Source organism: Anabas testudineus, chromosome 17 (assembly GCF_900324465.2).
Source record: "Anabas testudineus chromosome 17, fAnaTes1.2, whole genome shotgun sequence".
In the NCBI taxonomy this organism is placed as follows: Eukaryota; Metazoa; Chordata; class Actinopteri; order Anabantiformes; family Anabantidae; genus Anabas; species Anabas testudineus.
In genome coordinates, this window is record NC_046626.1 from 4,380,955 (window position 1) to 4,407,638 (window position 26,684).

Consider the following 26,684-nt stretch of genomic DNA (forward strand, 5'->3'; position numbering starts at 1 on the left):
ATTAGTCACACCAGCATTTTACTCAAAAAAAAAAAAAAAAATTCTGACCAATTCTATACCACTTATTCTACTAAGGGCCACTGGGGTGCTGGAGCCAATCCCAGCTGTCACTGGGCGAGAGGCAGGGTATGCTGTGGACAGATTGACAGTTCATTGCAGGTCTGATATGCTCACACTTACCTAGAGGCAATTTAGAGTCACCAATTAACTTGCCTGTCTGACTCTGGTTTGTAAGAGGAAACTGAAGCACCCAGAGGAACCTCAGACAGGCACTGGGAGATCAGGTACACCCTGCAGAGACCTTGTAGCTGTGAGGCAATAGTACTAACCACTACTCCACTGTGGAGTGTGAACATAGAACAAGAGAGTCAAAATAAAGGAAGCTGTTTGATCCCTGTTTTGTTAAGAAGCCTAAACAGCTGCAGTTTATACTGTTCAACAAAAGAAATGCTTCAAGGTTATTTGTGAGAAAGGAGTGGACGGTACATATATGCTGTGTTGAATTAATTAACTTATTACACAGTAATTTAATAAATAAGCTAATGGCACCACCTATTTTGAAAGGTGCAAATGATTTTGCTGTGCCACTTTGTGGTGTGACAGGTATACCAAGCAATAATAGCCTGGTAATGGCCCAAACTGCAAGACACATAGTGTGTCTTACACCATGTCTACAAAGGGGACACTTCAGGCAATCAGTCATTACTCCAGTATGGAAGCCTAAAAATATTTTCTTATTTTTTTAGTGTTTACATGCATGTCGCTCACATGCTGTTACCAATCCAGTGTAGAGAGTAGATAGCTTGTTTTATCAAATGGCTGTGCCTTTGTTCTGCAAAAGGTGGCTGGAAAACATGACCGAAATGACAAGTACAGACATGCTGTTAGGGAAAAATAAGCACGAAGTGGACTCAAAAACAAAGAGAAGAGAAGCTTTGCACTTTTTCTTTGATGACTCTGCATTGCCGCTACAGAGCACTTGAGCAACTGAACTGATTAAAGTGAGACAATTAGACAATTAAAGTAGAAGGCTGCTGTGATATTGTTTAGGATTTGCGGGCATCAGGGAGATGCTAGTAAGATATGTGAACTTCTTGGACAGGGGGGATGACCGTTCTGTTGACCCATCCACAAAGGCAAAGCTATAGATACTGTGTTATCTGATGCCAGCATTAGAAATCAGTACTTTAAATCTACACATATAGATATAAAGCATAACTCATCATTCATGAGTTTGTGGTTAAGTTTGAAATTGAGTTTGGGTAAGCAAGAATTACTAAAAAGTCTTCTTTTGGAGAAAGACCCAGACCCAAAACATTTTATCCCAAATTTTGTGAAAGTTATCAGTGGCTTGGCTTAGTCACTGACACCTTGTCTACACTTTGAAGTGTCATCTGTCAACTATAGTAAAATTTAGTGTGAAAACCACTGATACACTGCTGTGCAACACCTTCCAATTCCACATTCAGGCTGCCATCCAAAATCCACCAAAGATCAGTCGGCCAGATTCCAGCTGGCCACTCATACTGTGAGCCACTATGGAGCTAGCAGCTGGTCAGCCATCAAATCAGTTGGTTAGTCAATGGTAACTTTTAAGAGAGTGAATAAGACTAGTAGCAGTAGCATAAAATACACTAATCAGGCCACAACATTATAAGTATAGTAATTTTAAGGTTGTGGTGGACAGCTAATGTGTTCTGACACCAGGTGCTTTCAGTGTTGTGGCTGATATTGCGTGTACTCTTTTCAAATCAAACACCTTAGAATTATGCCTTGGTAAAAGCAGGCACATAGCAAAGTAATTTATTTTCTCTGGATAAATAATGTCAGTGTGTCATGAAACTCCACACGCGTTCATGTCTCTCTTTGTGGTAACAAAACAGTGCAATAATTTATGGTTGACACCATAGCCGATTAACAGCAGGTTCACAGAGGAGACAGACTGACACACATGCACCTGCAGAATGCGATAAAACTCTTTCGTTGCTAATTCTATACACAGCCTCATTCTGTGTTTGTGACACATTTGCAGCCTTGTGATTTGCATATGGATTGTTAATCTGTAGCATAAACATGCAAATATGAACTATCACACAAACAGGTTTGTAAATGACAGCGCATGTGCAGGAAACATAACGTAAAGCATAAGCATGAATGTTCTGTAGACTGTAAACGGTGCACACTGGACAGCCCATAAAGTTTGAATTTAATCGAATCATTTGAGGAGGGCAGGAGGACGGGAGCTGCTTGTGAGAGTGCCAGAACTCTTCCATCCCTCCTTTTAAAGTCCTCTTAAATTTTTGATGCATCCTTGATTAAATCACTTTTGGTGATGATAGCAATGATGAGCCTCATCAACAGCTTTAATGGGATAAATTCAAGTAATTTTTTAACCAAATGTTCCTTAGAACATGATGTCCAACATAAAAGCACGAGTACTCCAGCCGCTTTCACATTTGTTTGCCTTTTTTGGAAAATGCACTGGAAAGTAACTTTATTGCATTACATTAGCTCAAAATAAACCTGCTCTCACTGGAGTTCTTGAGCTGTCCTCCATGAGCAGAGGCTCTCCCTTTAATCTTTACTGATGTCACTTTGTTGCCAGCAGTTTAAGAATCTGAAGACTTTGCTTGCTTGATAATTAAAAAAAATTGAAAAGAGAGAAAGAAAGATTATAGCATGCCGGCGGTCAATACCTACTGCATGAGACAGATAAAGTCAACAGCTAATGGCAAATGGAGTCACTCTGGGTAAGTGTGTTGGAAAATAAAGCTTCATCCAAGTGAAAGTACGGCAAATGGCTCCTGAAGGCAGAGTATCTGGTGATGGTGCATTATTTAAGCTGTGATATTAAGCTAAGGGTGAGTTTACTAGGTCAAGGCCTCTGTGTCCAATATAGGCTCACCTTTGGTAATTACACACACATGCAGAATACGCACATGGCCATAGTAAATAAATGCACATTGAAATGGAAGAATTTGTAGTTCACTTGGATTTACAGACTGCTGACGATAAATCAAGAGGATGTTTTCCACACATTTAGTTTGCCATTTTAGGTGGGTTTCATATGGGAGTGGAGCCTTTGGGGAAGCGAAAGGCCTCATAAATACATTATCAGTCAGATGGCAAACACTGAAGGCTCCGCTGAATCCATCTGAGGTGAGTGAATGTGTGTGGGTAGGAAGATGTAGGGGTGTATTAGTGTATTAGAAGGAAAGTAATGTGGTGCAATAAGACAGTCTCTGCTGGTGCATTTTAGTATCTTTTCAGAGTTGAGTGAACCCAGACACACGTCTCTCTCACTCTCGTGATCTCATGCATGAATGAATACACATCACAGCAGCATATACCTGCGTGGAGGTAGTGATGTGCGTTCCGACCAACCTGCGTTGGCTCCATGTCACACACGCACACACACAAAAGTTGTGTCTTTTCTTGGTGACCAGAGTTCCCTATTGACATCTTAATATTTCATATGCTGGCTATTTTTAGATATACACTGGAAGCTTTTGCTGTCTGGTACACACAAAATTGTATGCATAGTCCAGAATCACTGTGTACAGCACAGTCATATACACACAGATTAACATGCACACTGGCGAGCGTCACCAGCAAGAAGCAGCGTAAAGCATGAAGACACTCATCATACTCCGTTGCTGGGTCGCACTAATCTGCTCAGCAGCTTGAGTAAAGGAGTGGATTCTGCTGCTCTGTGTGTGTGTGTGTGTGTGTGTGTGTGTGTGTGTGTGTGTGTGTGTGTGTGTGTGTGTGTGTGTTTAAGGTGTGTGTCTCTTCATTTGTACTATATGTGTGTGTGATGCTTGTTGGAACGCCTCTTTGCATTTTCCCTAGTGTTAAATGACCATGTGCTTGTGTGCCAGATGGATTTTTTTTTTACTTACTGCTGCTTGTTGCTTTTTTAACAACACAGTCAAACAAATACCGATTGACCGTTCACTGGCAGATGGTGGTGGATTTACCACAACCACAAATATTCATTTTTGAAACTACTGGGCCTTAAATTTAGACAGAGATGGAAAAAACAAGCTTATCATTTGCAGCCAGTAACATACATTATATCCTGCCAAAAACCTGAGATTAAAGATTGGTCTAATGAATGATCAATTAAAGCTAACAATCTGTCTTCTTTATCTTTTTTATCTTGCTCAGTTGCTTACCTTTTTGTCTGTCCTTTTATATTTGGGCTGGTTAGTTGGCTTTTATTTGAATACTGAAAATGTAACTGTCATTCCCAGTTTTACTTACACGACTGGATATAGTGTAGTGGCAGGATCACTGACCTCCATGTGGAAGAATTGGTTTGAATCCTGGCAGCCTACCCTTGTACCTTGTATCTCACTTGTAAGTCGCTTTGGATAAAAGCATCTGCCAAATGATTAAATGTAAATGTAAATTAATGTGTGTCTGTGAGTATCAATGCACAACGCCATCCATGTGTGCAGAAGCCGCCTGTGCATGCAGAGCTATGCATGTACACCTTACAGCTTTTCTCTCTATGCCTCAGTGTGTTATTATTTATGTATGCCTGTCTGTGTGCACATATTTATGGCCTCGTGTGCCTATGCTGTATACTTCTGTGTGCATGTACATGAGTTTGTATTTGAGTGTGTGCCTCTACTCTCTGCTCTGTGAACAGCAGGCCAGCTGACACCTCAGCAAGGATGGATTAGCATATCAAGCTACTGGCACGACTCGGCACGTCTCCTGACAGCTACCTCTCTCCCATGGGGTCCACTATAGAAAAGCCCTGGGTATCATCTCTGGGACAAAGTGAAAAAAGATGAGAGTGGAGCGGAGAGGCACAGCGAGATGCACTGCATTGCTCTGCTGTAGTAAAACAACAATACAACATCTATTAAATGTTGAATAACCATCTGTCTAGACTTTTTTAAGTTGCATCTATTGTAATTTGGTTACCTAAAATCTAATGTAATATTATGTTAATATGTTTTAGTCAACTTTTAGTCATTTGACTTTGGTGGCTTTAGTGTTAGTTTACAATATCTCAACACATTTTAATTAATTAATTTTTATCTGTAAATTTACGTCCATAGCACATGTTGATCTATGCTGCTGCATTTGTCTCAGGTGTTTCTTTTTGCATCGTGTTACCTAATTCTCAGTGGATCCATTTAGTTCATACATTCATTTATTATTGCTCGTTCAGCTAAATCATTAAATACTTTTGAAGTAAATACAGTACTCTCCTGATCAGGAGTTTTGTTTGCTTATAAGGGCAGAAACACAAGCAAAACATCCACCCAAAGTCTATCACATAGAGCGAAGAAATGCATACTTTTTGACCAGGAGCCCACGCACTATGATATGAATATGTGTAAATGTTAAAAAAGCAACCATTAGCCAGCTGATTGTCATGCATGTGTTCATATATTCAATCTGAATTGGTCAGAGCATCATCTGAACTGTTGCTTAGAAATTTACAGTTTTAGTTTCACAGTGCTCAGAGTACTGTTTAACGAATAATAATGCATCATATTTTATTTATTTAGATCTCTGATGCTCTTTCTAGAGTGCTCTGATCTTTGATCAAATGTTCAGGGCATCTCAAAATCCCTCCAAGGAATCATGCTGAAAGTTTAGAGCTAAAACACTCCATACTCCATACAACTTCAGAGGAGGAAATAAACATTATCTATGAAGAGTAGGACTACTCATAGGAAAACGTGTGATGTCACTCTTTTATGACGCAGAAGTACAAATTATAATGACGTGTTCTAGTTTTACTGACAGTTGAGCAGTTCTACTTTTACTCAGTGGAAAAAGGTATTTATGTTTATAGGAAAAAACACAGACGATAAAACAGTTACTTAAAGCTGCAGCAATGCTTTACATTACTTGTGTTTCTATAAAAGACTAAGTCTGTTAGAATGCCACTGTTTAATCCACTGCAATAAATTATTATTATTATCCTTTTTTTTTTTCCTTAGTTTTGGTAACATCATCAAAAGTATCAAGAGAGAGCCGAGGCATGGGTGAATTCAGGACACTTGTTCACTGAAGGATCACAGTTATATATCTACATAATGCTGTGATAACATTAAAAGTTCACAAAAATGTTATTTTAGTGTTTGTGCTATCAATGACTCCAGTAACAGTTAAACCGGTGATTTGTTAAGACAGGGGAAATTAATGAATCTTGAATGATCAATGTTGGATTAAAGCTGATTGAGACCCCGCCTCCTCCCGAATCCACATGTCCCAGACATGACACTGACCATGATATTCTGCTTTAAAAAACACCTATTTAAGCAAATGGTCAGTCTTACTGTCTCCTGTAGAGGTGTCCTGCGAGTCCAAGATGCCGGATTCCTGCAACGATCGGATGCAGGAGTCTACCAGCTCCAGGCCTGTCGTCAGCTCTTCCTCTATGTCCTTTTGTCCATCTGCACAAAAATAAAAAAAATAGGTAAGGGGTAGCCTGAAAAGAAAGATAGACATTGACCACATTGCGGAATAATACTCAAAGGGAAAGTTAACTGTTTTTTAATTGTTTACTAGTTAAACATCTTAGCTTAGCAGAGGAAGCGTATTTTCTCCTGGGTTGTATGGAGTGATAGCTGGTACACAGGAAGAAAACTGCCTGATCATATTTACTTCAAGGCGTATCTTAGTTAAATGCTGCAGAATTTTGTTTTATAGTGTCCAAGTCTGTTTAATCTGCCATGCTAAGCTGAGTTAGCTGTAGCTGTGTGTGACGCATCCTTCTTGCAAACGAGACGATCCGGGTACACAGTGTCAATGGCAGAGATAGTACAAGTCAATCCATCCAAATACTTCATATATATATAATCCAAGCCATCAAAATACTTTTAAAGCAGTCATTTAAATGTAACATTCTATCTATTGGGGCTTTAGAAATGATAAGACTTTCCTTATAAAGAAATTGCATGATGGTGCACACCTTCACATTTTAGTAGGTAATGTCAGGGCCAATTCAAGGTTTACTCTTTTCACAGTCAAGGGGAAAACCTGACTGATAGCCCAGCCACAAGTGCTATGGAATTGAGGTCTAAATACTAGGCCATTTGTCTGTCAGAGAGATGCTGATAACATACCCAGTGTCTTCAAGTTAGAGTGGTTAGATAAACCTTATAAATGTGTCTTAGGGATAACATTAATCTCTTATCAAGAGACAGAGAGGAATAGTAATAGTACAGGCCTTATAGAGTGGATTTAGGAGACTGATTTTATTGACTCTTACTGATGCAATTGCAAACTGATGATGTTGAGGCTGTTGGTGAAACATTTCCAGTGCTGTCTGCTGCATTCCAGTAGATTTACTCTCACCATCACACACACAAACCAGAGCTCATTTTAAAACCTGTTTGAGCCACAAGTGATAGGGTTTTAATCATACCTGAGTGATGGCTAGATCAAAAGATGTGACTGGAGTAAGGAAAGACTTTTCTATTTTTGACAGGGCTACTTGAGTCTTTCTGAGGCTGGGCGAAGCACAGCAGATAGATAAAAACCACAGCAGACAGTGAAAGACTGTCTATGAAATGCTTTGACCACAAACATCTAGGCTGAGTTTATTCACATCTTTGTTGGCAGAGGTCATCAACCTTGCACTCAGATAATCAATCTGCTCTTAGCACTGAATCCTGCTCAGCATGACTAACACAGAGAGAGAGAGGAGAAAGACGTTATCATGCCCAGATCATCTAAAGGCCTCACACCCATAGATTTTTGCTGTTTTTAATAGAAAACCACTCCCGTCTGGCACCTCGAACAGTTTAACCTACAGTAAATATTGGGAACATTTGCAAATGCTGTTTGACCGTTACACAGCTGTCAAAAGTGAGACTTTGGGTACAACAGTCCTTTTCTATTTGGATCTGAATGGGATGGGGGCGTTATATTAAGCACTTTAATTTTATCTGCCTCTATAGTTCTTGGACAGAATTGCATCAATATATTGTAAATGCGTGATATAATAAACACAGGGCTGGAATGCAATGAAGTGAGGACCAGACAAAATGTACCACAGTATTTTAGAGGTAAACATTACCTTGATTGTTCCAGCGAAATTTCTCATCTGCTGAACTACAAGGGAAAAACAACAGAAACATTGAGTTAGAAATAAGTTTGCTCACTGCCAAATTTTACACTGCAACAGCATTGATTTTAGTCTCACATGTCAAAACTCACTTTATAATACAATAATGCCACAGGAATGTCATGGAAAACATTGGTTTATAGAAAACAAGCAGCACAATACACAGATAGGTTATGGGGTAGTGAACATAGATAATAGACATTAGACACTATCAGCAGCCATCACAGCTTTTTATGTAGTAAGACAAAATGTATGAGCTCTACCAAAAAACCCATCAGAGGACATGTTTTAAGCAACACAAATGCTTTTCAGAGAGAAGTTTTTTTTTTTTTTTTTTTCAGTTCTAAACAGGTGTAGCCAGCATTTTATGCAGCCATCCTCTAGTAATCATCAGTTGCAACACTCCTTAAGATTATTCTGCTTCAGCCTTCAGCTGTGGTAGTTGCCATTTGCCTTTGATTCAAACAAAGAAATGATAGATCTATTCTTCTCAAATTTATAGCATTTTCTTTTCTTTTTCTTCTTTTTGAGTTAATTTATAATTAAGTTCTATGTGCTACCTTAGACAGACAAAAATTAGCCCAAAGCACAAACTTCACAAAGAGTTTTAGGGACATTTTAGAGGAAACATCAGTTGCAATAAGTATATTAGCTGGAAGAGAGTCATTGATATGAATATGCTGTGAACAGTTTTATTTCACAAAGATTACATTTATCACCGGAAGCACCATTCCATTTTCAAATTCTTTATTTTACATAAGGTCTTCAAATCATGGCAATTACATGTTGGACTTTTTGATCTGTTGAGAGTTTGGACCCCCTTCTACTCTGGAGTTGCCCGCAGTGAGGCTAGAGTGGGCTTGTTTATAGCTTCCCAGCTCAGCTTCAGCCATTTGTTGGAATTCTCCCCAGTGGACGAGAGAGTTGCTTCCCTGCACTTTCGGGTAGGGGATAAGTCTCTCAATGTTGTTTGTGCCTACGGGCCAAATAGCAGTGGAAAGTACATGGCTTTCTTAGGGTCTTTGAAAGAGGTACTGGAAGGTGCTTCGACTGAGCCTCCCTGATCTGAACCCAAGTGGGGTATTGTAATTGAACTTCTGTGCTAGTCACAGTTTGTCCATAAAGAACATCATCTTCAAGCATAAATTTGGAGGTCAACGTTCTACTCTGTGATCGTGTCATCTGACCTCTGACAAGGAGGAGTAAGGTGGACAGACTTGGCAGACCCAAATGTATTGTGTGGGTCTGTTGGGAACATCTGGCAGAACCCTGTGGTGTCTTCAATTTCCATCTCCGGGAAATCTTCAACCAGATCCCAAGGGAGGTTGGGGACATTGAGTGTGAATGGACTATGTTTTCCACCTCCATTGTTAATGTGGCTGTTCAGAGTTGTGGATGTAAGGTCTCTGGTGCCTGTTGTGGTGGGGTTTGTCCATCAATCTGGCTGAAGTCACTGAGGTAGAGCGGCAGTAGCTCAGGTGGGAGAGCACTTGTTGCATGTTGCATGTATCCCAGGGATAGTGGTTTGATTCCTGGTTCCTCCTTGTTGAGGTGTCTTGGACCCTGTAGTAGTGCTGATATGTACTGTCTGCCAGTTGTCGAACCACAATTTTCCCCAATGGTATTAATAAAGTATGTACTTTATGAATATCATTAGTTAGTAAACTCCTTGGTGGTAAGGCACCAAGGTTGGAAAAGTCTCTGGATGTTCTGGGGCTGTCATGGCAGACACACCTTTTGCAGCATTGCGTGGCAGTCAGGGACAGTCCTACTGGACTGACAGACTAGGGGGGTAGTCCCTCTTTTCAAGGAGTGGGAACAGAGGATGTGTTCTGCTCACACAAGACAAAGACACAATATGATGTTTTAGTATGGCAGATTTTTTTTTAAATTTTTGTTTAGCTATTGCTTATCTAGTTTTTAGCTTTTTTTCTCCAAAATATCAGACCATTTTTTTGTTAACATTTTCAGGAATGTTATATACCATGTTATATAACATGTTATATCTCATGTTAGATACCAATATTCTCTCTTGCCAGCAATGCTGCAAGAGTGAAATTAAATAGCATTTTGGTATGAAATCATCCTAAAGCCTCTACTGCTAAATCTTGCAATGAATGCTATTCACTCTCTGCTGACACACTACAGATGCTATTAAATCATTCCACTGATTACCTCCTTTTTCTGGGTGTGCGTATGTGGTCTGACGGATTGCAAACAGGAGCCAAGCAGTACATGTTAATGGGACCCTCCGTTGGCAAAGTACACTCCTCATTCATTTGGCATTATTATACTAAACAATAGACTCCCACATGCGCACAAACACACAAAGACACAAGCGATACACTGAAGATATGTGCTACACAAAGGACACAAAAGCATCACACAAAGCAGGAGACATAGAAAGGCTTAAGCCCAGTGTCTTAGAGAGTTGTAGTGTATTTATCAGACAAACACCTTCGGTTGGGCAGGATGATGAAGATTATTATCACTAGTCTGGGTTCAGACAGCCAGTACTGATGACACAAGCTGAGTCAATGTTTTTTTAAAGGGCAGGACACACCACTCCTCGCACTCTTTATTTGCATGTGTTCATGTGAAAATGGTGTCTCTCTGCTCCAGAAAATGCCAAACTAGAGGTGAATGTGTGTTATTTACTAATGGCTGGATTGTGATGTAGGTAAAACTAAACGCAAGCTGAGTGCTCACGTAGAAGCCCTGCTGCAAACTGAGGAAAGAGGCCAAGTGGTGTTATTGTGAAGTGATTACGTCGACAGGGGCTGAAGCTAGAATATAAAACAGCCCAGGGAGTTTCCGATTTCTGTCTGAGCTGGGAGGAGAAGATATAAATGTAGGAGTTTGTTCATATTATAAGGGAGACCAAAATAAAGCAGAGCAGACTAGACAGGGCCAGAGAAGACCAGAGAAAAGACAAGAATGTAACAGAATAAAAGCACTAGAATGGTACCTTCCTTATATAAAACTGTTAATATTATGGGATAAAGAAATTACATAATACATACTCTGTTTGCTTGCTAACATGTTTCACATTCCTAATGAATTGATATTTAGCACATTCATTATTTTAGTTTACTGTGCCAGCAAAGTTTAAATCTATCCAATCATTTTGGAACATTTTACTGAAAATCACAGATCACAATCGAATCAAATCACGTTAGGGCTAGTGGATAAATTTTTGCCCTCTGGGGATAATTACTGCCTGTAACCCGGAAACGAGTTAGCACGATTTTGGCACATACTATATCCGTTGGTTGTACCAAAATCAGTAGGTTTGGTTTTTGGTTTGAATGGGTTTTTGGTTAGATGCCTGAAATAAGCTCAGTGAGTGACACCATGTCAAAACATCCAGGCAGCTGCTAAAGTCCTGCTCATGCCCACCAGATACATCTAATAAAACCTCACTACCCAAAACATCTCACTGACCCCTTGAACCAGGAAACACAGAGAGCTAGTGTTTCTTCCAAAGAATGTTCATGGCACATCAGCAGGATATGACAGTTTAATTACAGAGCTGAGCAAGGACTAATTGACAGTGTGATGAACTCACCAGCTGCTGGTCACACCACACCATGGCATATTATCACCACTAATTATATAATGCTGTGTTTGTGTGCAAGCAGGTGTGAGTTGCTTAGGTTGTGTACATACAGGACAACACACAGGTCTTCCATATACAGAGATCTAAACTGATTTTGGTGATTTGTAAATGTGCAGCTCAAATGTTAGCAGTACAAACAACTGGAAACCACTTGAGAGGTTTACAGGTCATTAATAAGAAAAGCTAACTATACATATTACTGAACTGGTCCTGATTTTTATATGCAGAAAGTACAACTGTATTATGTAATCCTTAATAATGTAACCTTAAGCAATGCACAATGTTGTTTACTGCAAGACTGCTCTACAACAGTAGTGGATTATCTCAACATGCCTCCAGCTATTTCTACATGTTACAAAGACTGACCTTGTTAAATTAGGATGATACCATTAGATGAGCTCTCCCTCAAGTGTGAAAGGCAAAGTAAAAGAAGCTCTGTCCTCATTTCTAAAATCACTGACTAAAACTGATCAGCAGAACATAATTAAAGTGTTTTTGTTCTACAACTTGTTTTAACCCTTGTAATATGGCACCAGTTGATGGCTCCTAACAAGACTGCACTGTTTGATCAAATTTACCCTTATAAGGAAAATCCCAGATTCAATTCTACAAGCTAACATTGGCCCTTGCTAGACTTGAAGAACAAAGCATTGGTTCCCACTTCTTTTAAACCACACAATAAAGCTGTATCAGCATTTTCTTTTACCGTTATTTGCAATTTCCTCCACTTTCTCTGACACAGTACTTGAAAACATGCTAACCAAAAATTGAATGTATATTGTGGTGTGGTATGCACTCTAACCATTCAGCAGGAGGATATATTTTCTCTCTAATTCTACTTCCCATAACAATTTAACTAGTCTTTGGCCAGAAATTTCCAGACAAGTAATTTAATTTGTTATCATTCACCTTAATTTATTATAATTATACTCCAGAAAAGACAAATTGCACGTACCAGTAGGGGGCTACTGAGACAGATAGTGGATAATGATAACAGCCATTAAATGACATGATAACATTCAAGTGCAAGTATAATTTAAGAAAGCAGCACTTCATGTCACAGTATTTCATGTTGGTTGATCACAGATAGTATTTATATTTACTTTTTCATATGACATCATGACCATTCACCTTGTTAACAGGAATTTTAATGATCAGCACTACTGTTTTCTGATTGTTTAGCCACCAGTCAAGAGAAAATATGTAAATCACAACTAAATTGTGTGTTTGGCTTCATAAAACAGACGTAAGATGACCATGAAGATGAGGAACGAAATGAATTCTTTAGAAAAACTATATGACAATGCTACTGAGGAAGAAACAGTTTTGCAAGACTGCATACATTCCAGGAGTTCTACCAGACAAAGGCGTCTAAAATAAGTCTTAATGCTGCTTAACTAAAAAATTGAGTCCATTAGACTGTATGACCCAGCACTGCTCATTGGCCTCTGTCAATTCTGGACTATAATACAAATCTTTACAACAGGTGCAAATACACATGTCAGGATAGGGGGACAAATTGAGCTATAATTCAAATCAAGTAAATAGCAAGTTAGGTAAAAGCTCTCTATTGCAATACTTGTGCCCTGTTATAACAATTTTAGTTTAAAGCTCCACTTGATAAAGCTGTTATTTTCAGCTGGATAAAATTTCAGATGGGATGTGTAATATGCTGTAATTTTAAATAATGACCAACTTCTGTTGTACATTCTGACCTGATATTTTCAGCTGCTTTATAGAGTGTGTTTTGGCTATTTGGTGCTATTCCTAGAGGAAAACATGTAATGTTACAAATCAGACCACTGCTCTTTGTCCACCTCATCTCTCTGACCGACTGGTCTGCTTCATTTTGGGACAGGAAAAGGGAAGGGATAGAAATTGATAGCGAGAACAGGGACATGGAGAGAAGAAAGAGCAAGAGTTAGAACAAAAGAGACGCAGTGAAAGAAAATTAAAATAGGAATATAATAAAACGGGGAGGAAGAGAAGGGGGGGGGGGGGGCAGAATGACAGAGCAAGACACAGAGAAAGAGAGAGAGAGAGATCTCTGCAAAATCCAATGAAAGGGGTTTAAAAGAGTGAGTGCCAGAGATAGCAGTGAAAATCCTGTCATTTTATCCACCCAATAAACACATTCTAAAGCCAGTCCATATAATCCATCTATTTCCATGCCCTACATATTATGTGTTATCACTGTTGACCACAATGGCTGGTCCTCTTGTAGACAGAGCAGTTAGATAATAGAGCCACCCATAAAGGGAAAAACACAAAGAAGTGAAAGTAAAGGCCTTTTTAGCTCTTGGAGAGCATCAAACAATATTGCAGCCATTGCTTGAGTCAACACTAATTTAGATTCAAAAGTTATAGCCACACTGTGGTTGTTACTTACCAACTTACTCAGAACTGTTTTACAGACTTTACAGAAAGAAAACACAGATCAATGATGTAAACAAAGTGGATGACTTTGTGGATGACTTTGCAAATGTGCCTTTATTTTACACAGGAATTTTGTTAAAACATTAATCTTGGGTTCTCATTTACAGTGTTCCTGATTACCTTCACCTGCTTTATTGACAAGGCAAACCATTGGATTTTCAGTCATCACAACCACCAATGCTGCACTTTCAAAAAGCATATAGTCCAAATTAGCATTACATTGTGTCATATACTTAAAGTTGTTCATAAATTAAAATAAAAAGAAGTGTAGACTGTTATTCCCAAAAGCCTTATCAATATGCATTGTCTTCTTCCTTCTCTGACCACATATCACTGCTGCATGACTTTGTTTTATACATAATGATGGATTTTGGCAGGGGTATCTTCAGCCAGAAAAACACCCTGATAGTAATTTTTATCAGGAGCACATAATGAGGTAGTGATTTCTCGGAGGTCTCGACTCAACGCTCGATAGTCCAGGAATGGAACAAGTCTGCCTGCAATTAAGTAACTGGACTCCACATTAACTTAAAGACATTAACTATTATATTGGACTGCCTGCTGCCTACAAAGCATGTAATCACCCATATGAGGATGGGTTCCCTGTTGAATCTGGTTCCTCTCAAGGTTTCTTCCTGTTGCCTTCTCAGGGAGTTCTTCCTTGCCACTGTCGCCCTTGGCTTGTTTATCAGGGACAATCTCATTTCATGATTCATACACATTCACTGTTCATGTACTGTTCTTTGGTTGTGTAAAGCTGCTTTGTGACAATGTCAATTGTAAAAAGCGCTCTACAAATAAAATTGAATTGAATTGAATTGAATGAGGTAGACAGTTGGGATACTGTGATGATGATTCCTGAAGACTGATAAAAGTCAGAGGACTTTTTGGACCACAATCTAAAAGTGATGCAAAGCAAATACCTTCATAGTCAGCTTAATCTAATGCAATTAGTTCAACCTTGAGTCCAAGTTGATGATTGTGCTAAATTTCAATAAAAATCTATATAATAAAGAAATTTTATGATGTGTTCTTTAGAGGCTAGCATGGTGGTGTGGTGGTAAGCACTTAGAGGGTCCTGGATTCAAATCCACAGGTCAGTCAGGTACCTTTCTATGTGGAGTTTGCATGTTCTCCCCGTGTCTATGTGGGTTCTCTTTGGGTACTACGGCTTCCTCCTACCATCCAAAGACATGCATATCTTAGCTTAATTGGTAACTCTAAATTGCTTGTGGATTTGAATATGAGTGTGAATGGTTGTCTGTCTCTTTGTGTCACCCACATCCAGACTGTCCTGGGTATGCCCCGCCTCTTGCTAAATGAGAGCTGGGATTGGCTCCAGCCCCCCTTAACCCAAATGGATGGATGTTCACAAGAATATGATGGATGGACGTCACAGTCACTTTGACCACGAAAATCTAATTATTCCTGACTCCACACACTACGAATATTTAATACTGAAGTTGGAATCTTCCAGTAATCACTGAGCAAGTTGATTTGACTCATGTTCCAGATACCTTCACCAACATGACTGAGAATCTTAACTGACATAAATACTGAAGCTGTTATACATTCTGATACTTGTATATCTTGAATTGTTTTGCTTGACTGCAAAACAACGTGCATCTGTAAATGTAGTATTTATTTGTTCTTGCTGCTTTAATAGCAACAGCAGACAGGCACAGCTAGGTACTTCTTTATGAATGTAGCAAGTCCTCTATAATATAGAGGACAATTAAGAAGCTACAAAGACAAATATTTCAGTCAGAAGTTGTAAGAAGTAATAAAAGCAAGTGAATTGTGACTTGCATTCTTCAGGTGCTTTAGGTGACAAACCCATGCATCCAAAAGAAAGCTAAAAGGTGACTGTATGGCAATGCAGTTTTCACTAGCTCATATTACTAAATGTTGTGGGAATCAGTTGCCTGTTTACCATTCCAGCAATCACTGACCAACATTAGCATTCATTCAACGTTGTTTTTTGTCACCTTCATAAATGTGAATCACATTTACACTCTGCTTTGCGCACTGGTTCTTCCTAAATGCTACACTGTGTTCACCAGCTAGACCTTAGTGGGAATCAGAATTATTAATGTTTACGTGTGCCTTCCATAATAATTATCGTAAGTGCATTATTATCAAAGTTATTATTAAGTATTCAACCCGTGAATTTCTACATGAAAGTATATGCCATATTACAATCACAGTAACTGAGCCAAAATCCAGTTTATGAGAAACCTGAAAATGATAGCTGAGCAGCTAATAACAGGAGAAATCATGAGGCATGGAAAAACATCTATTGTATAAACCCTGTTTCTATGGTAATACCAACAATATTCTGTTGCAAGTGTTCATAAATTCATCATAAACAGGATATCATCCCAAATATGACCTTAACTAGAGCACAAGCTGGTGCTGTGAAAGTATGCATAGTACTGTGAAAGAGCTAGAAGCCAGTTTGCTACAAAGAGCAGTGTGTAAATGTCACAACTTTTTTTTCCTATATGGGAATGACAGTAGTGCGCCTGACAGAACCTCCAAGAAAACTGTCATATAAAGGAACACAAGACAGGCAGTATCACAAGCTGAAATGACTTCAAAGAGACACATACGTAATTCACTGGATGGTTTCAGTGGGTGCACAGCTAGGGTGTAAGTCACAGAAACAAAAGTCATGCAATTTACATAAAATTCTCCATTGCTGTAACTTATTGTACAGTACAAGTGGCGTTGATCACTGATCCAGAATTGTTTAGTGGTTACTGTGGCCCATTCCTTTCTCAGTCAAGCCAAACTAACTCCATGTTAGAGGCCTTGCGGGAGTCTGTTTAATGTTCCAACCAACTGTCTCAGATAATTGTGTTATCACATACAGAATAGGAACTCTGGGTAATGATGAAATTAGTTGTCTAAAAATCACTCTATAAGAGTGGTAAAAGTGAACCAGAACAATAAAGTTGTAAATCAGGTGATAACTCACCAACACCTTTGACAGTTTGATCAATTGTTATCAGATAGATGTCAAATTTAGCCACTTTAGGGTTAAACTTATCCATTACCTACATAATCAGCTTAAAATATACAGTATCTAGTGTGTGGAAAATGTTGTTGGCATGCTGTCCTCCGTTTTGTGTTATAGTGTATTTATACAGAACATAGGTGCTGCTAGGCAGCAGACAAAACTGAGCTGAGATTCCCTCAGATAAGTATAACAATGCAAAACCCCTGTTACACCAAGCAAGCTAGTTGTTATACATTCGATTTATAGCCAGTCTTTTAATGTGAGAGTGCTGATTTAAGACCAGTGTGGAGACATAAATGACTCCATATGGAGCTCGTGATATTAAATGTGAACCTTGAACAGCACTTGGAAGCATATTACTATAGAAGACCAGAGAGAGTAACAAGACAGCCTGAAATATTTGACATTGTAGGTCTTGAGAGAATACAGATAAACACTCACGGCCATGCCACAGAGGAAGATACATGCTGAGCCCAGAGGTGCTGCTATTATTTAAACTGAACTCCGGAATGAATTTCCTACTGCCATAGGTGGCAGTCAGACAGCCAGGGGATAAAACCGAGGCACATCCCACAACGGCTATTGTGGACCTTTAATTACAGTCTGAGCTGGAAGACGGCAGACCCCAGTGTGCTTTGTAACTATGTGCTTTATCTTGCCCGGTCACCTGACTTTTAGCTAATTACGCATTATAGTGGAACAATAGTGATCTGCTGCTGCTTTGTGTGGGTACTATCTACTTCAGCTGTATCTCATATCGAAATAGCTGAGAATTTAACGAGTTGAAAATGTCAACAGCCTTGTGAGACTTTGCATCTCAAAGAAGGGCCGTGTACTGTAGTGCATCATACGTGGCAGGAGGGTGAAATGAGATGTTGGAGAATTTTGTAATGCAAGATTCAAGCCTCTGTGCAAGTTGGAGTGTGTCTTGTTTAGGGGTTCTTGAGCAAGACAGTGAATCCCAAAGGTACTGTAGCTATCCCTAAAATCTGACAAGAAAACTAGAACTTCCCTATAGTTGTCACCACCTGCTTTGACTGCAATATGAACTAAACATGATGCTTTTCTGAAAAAAAGTCAGCTCTGGTTCTTCAATCTGTAATAGATGTAATATAGTGTTTTGGGTTGCTGAAGAACCTATAGAGAGAATCATTAAGTCATCTCAATCTCAAGACAGGCTGTATCACAAGGTAAAAACATAGCAGAGAAGATTCTGGAGAGATGAGGACAGATAAAAAAAACCTATATGGTGTGAAATATCTGTGCTTGTGTTTATGTATAAACTGTGGCACTAAGTCAAATGTATTGTACATGATGAGTCTGTTTGTTGAAACACAACTAAGGTAAAAGAGAAGCAGAAAAGGATAGGAAAAAAAATCCACTTGCATTTGCAAATGTAGTTCCACTGGTTGCCAGCAGTACTGCAGTAGATTGCAATCAACACAAGAAAATAACTGAATACAGAACTGTGTCTGGGTGTGACCGATAACATGTTTTTATGAAATTCTACTCTTTTACTGTTTTTTTAAATAAAAAGCTCAACATAAGTTGCCAATGTGGAGCTAGGACAGTGAAGGTGATATGGTTCTGATATACAGGAATTCAGTCAAGGTGGAGTAGAGCTTCATTGCCCTCCCCTCTGCCATCTAGAGAGAGAGAGAGAGAAACACGAGATCCTTTGAAGCGAGTGATTAAAGCACAGCAGGATGAGGCGCAGCTTGCCACTTCTGTTACCCCGTCCACATGCTCCAAACAAATGGTTGGGGAGAGAGAGACAGAGGGAGAGAGCGTGAGAGAAGCAGAAGTCTCCTGTGACCCACTAAATTGGTCAGATTGACTTCCTAGTCTGCCAGTGTGGGAGGCAGCCATTTTGATTTGGAGCCATAAGTTAAATGAAAAGTGAGAAGGAAGACACGTTGCATCTCTGTGTGACACTCGCTAAACTTTCTAGACTCACTCTGTGAGTTGCCCAAAGACAGATAAGTTCCCCAGAGGTGTATGTATATAGTACATACTTCTCATTATTTTTCATGGCAAATAAATAATTTGTGTAACACAAATCTCCAGCACTGCCAATCAGCTAAAAATATAGATCTTGACAAACTTGATGTTAGAAATTATTGGCTGTGATGCTTCTCTCTTATGGTCCTGTACAGCATGCAGGTCTTCTTTTGAACTGAGGAAAAAACAAGTTTTTTGCATGACTACTGAGAGTGTCAGAGAGCAGAGCTTCAGGACTTCACAGAGTGGCGCAATCATTCATCTTTTTCAGCTGTTCACAATTCAAAAAAGTTGATGTGTGCTGACTTCAGTGGGCCAACACACTCCACATATCCTCCCCTCATTTTCCAGTTATCAAGGGCTGAAATGTTGAGCCTGTCAGAAGCTACAGTATATATAACCACAACTGTCAATAGACAAAACCAACTTTTGGGATACCTGTTTAGAGGGCAAGTCCAAAATGGACTGAGTACTTCAGTGTTTTTTTTTTTTTTACAACTGACTTATTTAACATTTGCTAAAAAATTGTCTCATCTGCTAGTTTTAGAAGCAAATACAGGTACTTCAAGAAAGGAAACGTTTTCCAAGCTACTGCAATGAAGCTCACACTTTACTTTGACATTTCTACAGGGAATTTGTGTCCCCAGTGCTGCTTCCTGGACAAGTTCTCCTCGGAAAACGATGTGTGACACAGCACTGGTGCCAAAACACTGTGTTTAGCCCAACTGTTGGGGTTTCAGTAGCAGTGTTTTTCTCTCTCTCCCCAGATTGGCAAGCCAAAGCTGTGGCCATCCACCCTGCTAGCTAGATGTCGAATCAATTTGCTGGCTTTGGACTCAGCCTGTTGCACACATATTACAGTACACACACACACACCATCAGAAGCTGTGTGCCAGGTCACCTTATCAGCATCGGGTCCAGCAAAATCACTTTACTGGATGGCAGACATCTAGAGATAAATTAAGGAAAACATCAGTTTGTAGCCAAAATGGCTGACGATCCATCCTCAGTTTTATTTTGCTTCTCCAGCGAATCCCCAGGTGTGCTTGACTTTCAAACAATTGAGATTGCATTTAAGGAATTAAATTAATTATGTTTTGCTATTAACAGATGTCCTAGTGTCCCAGTCCTTGTCCACGTGTGATTGAGGCAGTTTGAATTAGCAGGAAACATTCATCCTGGTTTGTACTGTAAAGCCATGTTAAACCTGCAGAGTTTGATTCTAAATACTCAGGCTTACTTAATAAAGAGAATTGCCTTATTTTGCACTACAAATATTACTAATATGTCATTGACTCATTATTTAACAACCTGGATGATCTGTTATCCGTTGTTAAAAAAAGAATAGTGCCAATGGGATTTAAAAAAACAGAAATTTCTCAAAAAATAAATAAAAACACTGTAGACAAATAACTCACAAAAAGACAATATTTTTTGCAAATATTATTAATCATCAATTTGGTTTCCTTAAACAGGTTTTAAAGTGGCAAATATAGTGGAGCTTTAACAAGCATCATCTTTTCTGATGCAGCTCTATTTGACTGACATTGTGTGATATAAACCATGACTTTAAATATTGTCTAAAATTACCACATTCAATCAACACATTTTTCGATGAAGTGTTGCAATCAGCCTCCATTAGAACACAAACCAATGCTTATTGCAGTGGCAAGAATACACTGCCCATCCAAAAAAAAAAAAAAATCACATATTCTCATATTTCGTTGGAACACCTTTTGCTTTGATTACGAGACACACTCAACATGGCATCGTTTTGATAAGCTTCTGCAATGTCACAACATTTAATTCTGTAGTTGCAAAGCTTTTTTGCCAAGATCTTGGTATACGGTGGGTATCAGGCATAATGGGGCGGCAGTATCTCAGGTGGTAGCGCAGTCTTCTACAAACCTCAAGGTTCAAAGTCCGGTATCTCCTGGCTATTTGTCAAGGTGGCCTTGGACACGACACCAAAACCCTGTAGTAGCGCTGATATGTATGTAAAAATGAAGATGACTCCTCTCACAGAACAAAATAAAAAGAAACCAATCAAATGTGGACTGTTAAATACAATATAAGATCTCTCTTGTCTAAAACCCTTGTGAGCAAATTATGTGATAAGTGACTATCAAATAGACCTATTTCGTCTTACTGAAACCTGGATGCAGCAGGAAAAATATGTCCATATGAATGAGTAAACCCCCACCCCCCATGTTAATTATCATGTTCCTAGCAACACAGGTCAGGGTGGAGGAGTAGCAGCAATCTTCCACTTAAGCTTATTAATCAACCCCAGACATAAATATAGTTTTAATTAGTTTGAGAGCCTCAGTTTTAGCCTCCCTGATCCAAACTGGAAAAGTCAAAAACCAGTCCTGTTTGTTATTGAGTACCATCCTCCAGACCCTTACTCTGATTTTTGAACAGAATTCTCAGACTTTCTATCTGATTTAGTTCGTAGTGCAGATAAAGTCATTATAGTGGGTGACATTAAAATCAATGTAAATGTTGATGATAACTGCCTCTATACTGCATTCAATTCACTGAGAACAATAGACTGAATTGGCTTTACTCAAAATGTGAATAAACCCACTCACTGTTTTAATCACACCCTTGATCTTGTTCTGACATATGGTATTGAAATTCATGATTTAATAGTTTTTCCCAAAAAGCCTCTTTTATCTGACTATTTGTAAATAACATTTGAATAACATTTAACATTTACAGTACTAAACTTTACTTCACCTAAGAAAAAATTTCACTACAGTAGATGTTTATCTGAAAATAATGTTAACAAATTTAAGGAACTGATACAATCTTTTATCTCAGAGCCATGTACCAACACAGAGGAGGGCAGTCTCCCTAAGTTTACTTCAGTACAAGTTGATTATTTTGTTGATAATACTGCAGCCTCACTCCGAACGATACTCAATACTGTTGCCCCTCTGAAAGAAAAGGTAGTGAATTAGGTACAGTTTACAAATCTGTAGCTTAAAGCAGACATCTCGTAAGCTGGAAAGGAACTGGCGTTCCACTCATTTAGATTAATCTTGCCTAGTCTGGAAAGACAGTTTAATAATATATAAAAAAGTGTTCTGTAAAGCTAGAATGACGTATGATTCATCATTAATCAATAGAAGCAAATAAAAACAATCCCAGGTTTCTTTTTTAGCACTGTAGCCAGGCTGACATAGAGTCATTGCTCTGTTGAGCCTAGTATCCCCTTAACTCTCAGCAGCATTGATTTAATGAATTTCTTTACAAATAAAATTGAAATTGCAAACGGCATGAATTAACTTGTATGTACAACAGCTCTAGATTTACCTGTCATACCTCACTCGTACTTTGACTGCTTCTTCCTCGTAGATCATTCAGAAAAATTTCAGTAATAAATTAATCTAAACCATCAACATGTCTCTTAGACCCCATCCCAACTAGACTGCTCAAAGATGTCTTACTTTTGATTAGCATGTCCATTTTAGATCAGATCAATCTGTCATTACTAACAGGTTACGTACCACAGGCTTTTAAGGTTGCTGCAGTCAAACCTCAAATAGTCAGATAGATTCCAGTTTGTGCATGTTAACGATAATTCTTCCATGCACACAAACGTTAGTTACGGAGTTCCACAGGGTTCTGTGCCGGGACCAATTACTTTCACTATATATATATATATGTCCTTCTTATGCAATATTAGGAATAATAAGGAAATATAAACACATCAAGGCCTAGATGTCCTCCAATTTCCTTCTCCCAAATTCAGACAAGACAGAGGTTATTAGAGACAATATGTCTAATCACATTCTTACCCTAGATGACTTAGGATTGGCTCTTGAGTAACACTGGGAGAAATCTCTGTGTTATTTTTGACCAGGATATCTTCTTTACTTCATACATAAAACAAATATCTAGAACTGCCTTTTCCACCTGTGGAATATTGCTAAAATTATGAACATCCTGGCCCAAAGTGATGCTACTAGTCTATGCATTTGTTACTTCCAGACTGGACTATTGTAATTTATTATTAATATGATTTCCAAATAACTGCTTAAAAAACCTTCAGTTAATCCAAAACGCTGCAGCCAGAGTTCTGACTGGAATTAGCAAGAGAGATCATATTTCTCTTACATTAGCTTCTCTCCATTGGCTCCCTGTAAAATACAGAATTGAATTTAAAATTCTTCTCTTCACATATAAAGCACTTATATACTTAATATTCAAGCTCCATCTTATCTTAAAGATCTTAATAGTTCCATAATTTTTCAGCAGCATTTTATTTTCTCAGAATGCAGGTTTACTTGTGGTTTCCAAATGTAGAATGGGAGGCAGAGCCTTTAGCTGTCAAGCTCCTCTCGTGTGGAACCAGCTCCCAGTTCAGGTTTGGGAGGCAGACATCCTCTCTAAATTTGAGACTAGACTTAAAACTTACCTTTTTTATAAAGCTTATAGTTAGAGATGGATCAGGTGACTCTGAACCATCTCTTAGTTATGCTACTATGGGTTAGTCTGCTGGGGGACCTCTGCTTATACACTAAGGTCCTCTCCTCTCTCCATTCAAATGCTACCATTGCATGTCATTAACTTTGTGTCTTCTAACTCCTGTAGTTATGCTTCCTCCTCCTCTCCCTCTCCCTCTCTCCCCCTCTCTCTCTGTACTTTTCTGCAGGTATCCTCTGCCTTGGAGCTGTATATCTCCAGAGTCCAGTTACTGGCCCTATCAACCTGCCCAGTGTTTTGCTGCTTGTTGTTGTGTTGTTTTTTGTTGCCTACTGTTCTTTTTTCTCTCCTCTTTCTACGTACCCCAATCATCGAGGCAGATAGCCGCCCGCCCTGAGCCTAGTTCTGCTGGAGCTTTTTTCCTCTAAAAGGAGTTTTTTCTCTCCACTGTTGCCTAGTGCTTGCTCAAATGGGGTTGTTGGATTTTCTATATAATTTTTTATACAATTATACTCTGTAAGGTCGTAAACCTTACACTGTAAAGTGCCTTGAGATGACTTCTGTTGTTATTTGGCACTATACAAATAAAACTTAATTGAATTGAATTTACTGTCTGGCAGCTGTCCAACCACAATTTCCACAAGGGGATCAATAAAGTATGTCATTATTCTTATTTTAATGGGTGCATCACTTCACTCGCCTCTCTTCTTACCCTGATGTGCCAATCGTTCTGGAACAGGGTTATTCTGGACTCATCAGACCACATGACCTTCTTCCATTGGACAGATCTTAACCCAGTTTTAGTAGTTTCAATTTCACCCAACAGAATAACATCTTTTCCATGACCACAGGATGTGTCTTCCGACATGATTGTTTAAGTAATGAGAAGCTACTCACTGCTTCGGCTATGGTTAAATAACTTGTTGTCGGCTGAAAAATAATCATTCATGCAGTAATTATCCAGTGGCAGACTCTTACCTATTTGCTTAGTTAAATCCAGGTGTGTTTTTTTTTTTGGGGGGGGGGGGGGGGGGGGGACAGGGTATTTTGACAGATATTATTTGGAGATACAAGAGGTGTAAGAGTTGCAAAACCAAGGTTAAGGTCACAACTCAAAGACAACAACCCCTAGTAACATGGAGTATGTTATTTGTTGGTGATTTAAAAGCCTGCACCAAAAAAAAAAAAAAAAAAAAAAACTTAACTAAAAACTTAGGTGTAATCCAAACGTGAAAATCAAGGTCTGAGTCTAACTATGATTTGGAGAATTGATACACCCCTGTTACTTCAGTGTACCTAGACTACTGTACCTACACTCGCATACTTTAGAACAGGCTTCTTGTCAGCATGAATATGTATTTGTGTGTTTGACTGCATTCTTATGTGTATGTGCTAAACATCCTAATGTGTGTGTGACTGTTTGTGGACTAAGAGGGTTTTCACCACAGCTTAACTGTGACAGTTCCGTTTCTGTTCTGTTAGAAGATCAATAATTGTCGCATATGACTATACAGCATTGAGAGACAGCTGGTACACACACACACACATGCACACACACAAACACGCACACACACATGCTCCTACAGCCATATGTGACAGACTGTCTGTCAGTGATGGTGGAGGGTATTAGGCTTATTAAGGGTGTCTGGGTCTCTGGGTGACTCATGCTAACTCAGTGTGTGTTTTGTGTATATGCAGGGTTGCAGGTTAAAAGGGTTTAACATGAGAATGTTCCCCCACCCCTTCCACCGTCTTTCGCTTACTGCCTCCTGGCTCATCTTGTTATTCCCTCGCTCCCTCTCTCTTTTCTTAATATCTATGTATTTGTATAATAAAAGCTAAATTGAAAATTTATGTAATTATTGTATTTGATCTGTCATCATATAGCGTGCATGCTCATGGCTCAGATTTGCTGTGGGTTGACTTAGACCCCTCAGATTTCTTCTGCTGTGCAGATTTCAGAACTGTGATTAGTGACAGCTCCTTCCAAAGCTAGCTGGCTATGTGTGAAGGGGAAGTCCTTGGAGGTACAGCCACCTCCAAGGTGAGAGTTATATGGCTAGCTCTATTAAGCAAATCTGCTATCATGATTACTGCCATTGGTACGCTAGCCCATCCAAAAAAAAGTCACACACTCTAATATTACATTGCCGCCTTTAGGTGTGATTACAGCACACATTTGGCATGGTGTCATTTCAATAAGCTTCTGTAATGTCAGAACATGTATTCCCATCCATCCAAGATCTTGTATAGATCAGGGGAGATTGCTGCACACATCCCAAAGATTCTCAATGGGGTTAAGGTCTGGACTTAACGCCATTAGTGGTGGTAGAGCAGTTGTCTACAAACCCCCAGGTGAGTGGTTTGATTCCCAGTTCCCCCTGGCTACTTGCTGAGGTGTACTTGGACAAGATGCTGAAACCCCTTAGTAGCGCTGACGTGTGCTGTCTGGCAGCTGTCCAACCACAATTTTGCTAAGGGGATCAATAAAGTATTTATTATTATTAGCCATGTGTGAAAATTATGTGGCATGCTCCCACTCTTTTGCAATTTGAACTCGATGAATGATGATGAATCATGGCATTGTCCTTGGAATATGCCCGTGACATCAGAGAAGAAAAAATCCATCAATCCAAGTCATTCTGTATATATTTAGGTAGTCAGCTGATTATTCTTTGGGCACATAACTTTGGTGAACGCAGACCAGACCAATTGTAGCAACCCCAGTCCTCTCTCTCCCTGCTTTGTCATATGCTACGCTGTGCCACACTCTGCACAATCTTTCAGGTATTAGTCATTATTAAATTACAATAACTGACCTAATAATCAAGCAGACATTGTTTTCCACTTTACATGCCGTAGTTTTAAAGATCAACAACTTAGGGTTTAAACCATGTTCTTTCATTAGTATATAGTTTAAAAAATATGCCCATATTTCCACGGGAAAACCTGAAATTGATATTTGCTATCGTCACTACAATGGCACTTCTATCTAATCTAACGAGCTAGTGCCACTGCCACAAGAGTTTTGCCTTGCAGTTCATAGTGGTCCTTTGACCACTATAACCTGC

The 26,684-nt window shown here is 39.1% G+C and overlaps 1 protein-coding gene across 5 annotated transcripts in view; it reads right to left on the reverse strand.

Annotated features, from left to right (window-relative positions):
• The window catches only part of ctnnd2b (catenin (cadherin-associated protein), delta 2b), a 131,518-nt gene that overhangs the window by 56,067 nt on the left and 48,767 nt on the right, over nt 1–26,684 (reverse strand). For all 5 annotated transcript variants that reach the window (XM_026375509.1, XM_026375508.1, XM_026375507.1 and 2 more), the window contains 2 exons: nt 8,054–8,088; nt 6,309–6,425 (listed from right to left, as the gene is read on the reverse strand). In XM_026375509.1, coding sequence (XP_026231294.1) covers nt 6,309–6,425; nt 8,054–8,088 — 152 coding nt within the window. The remainder of the gene's footprint in view (nt 1–6,308; nt 6,426–8,053; nt 8,089–26,684) is intronic.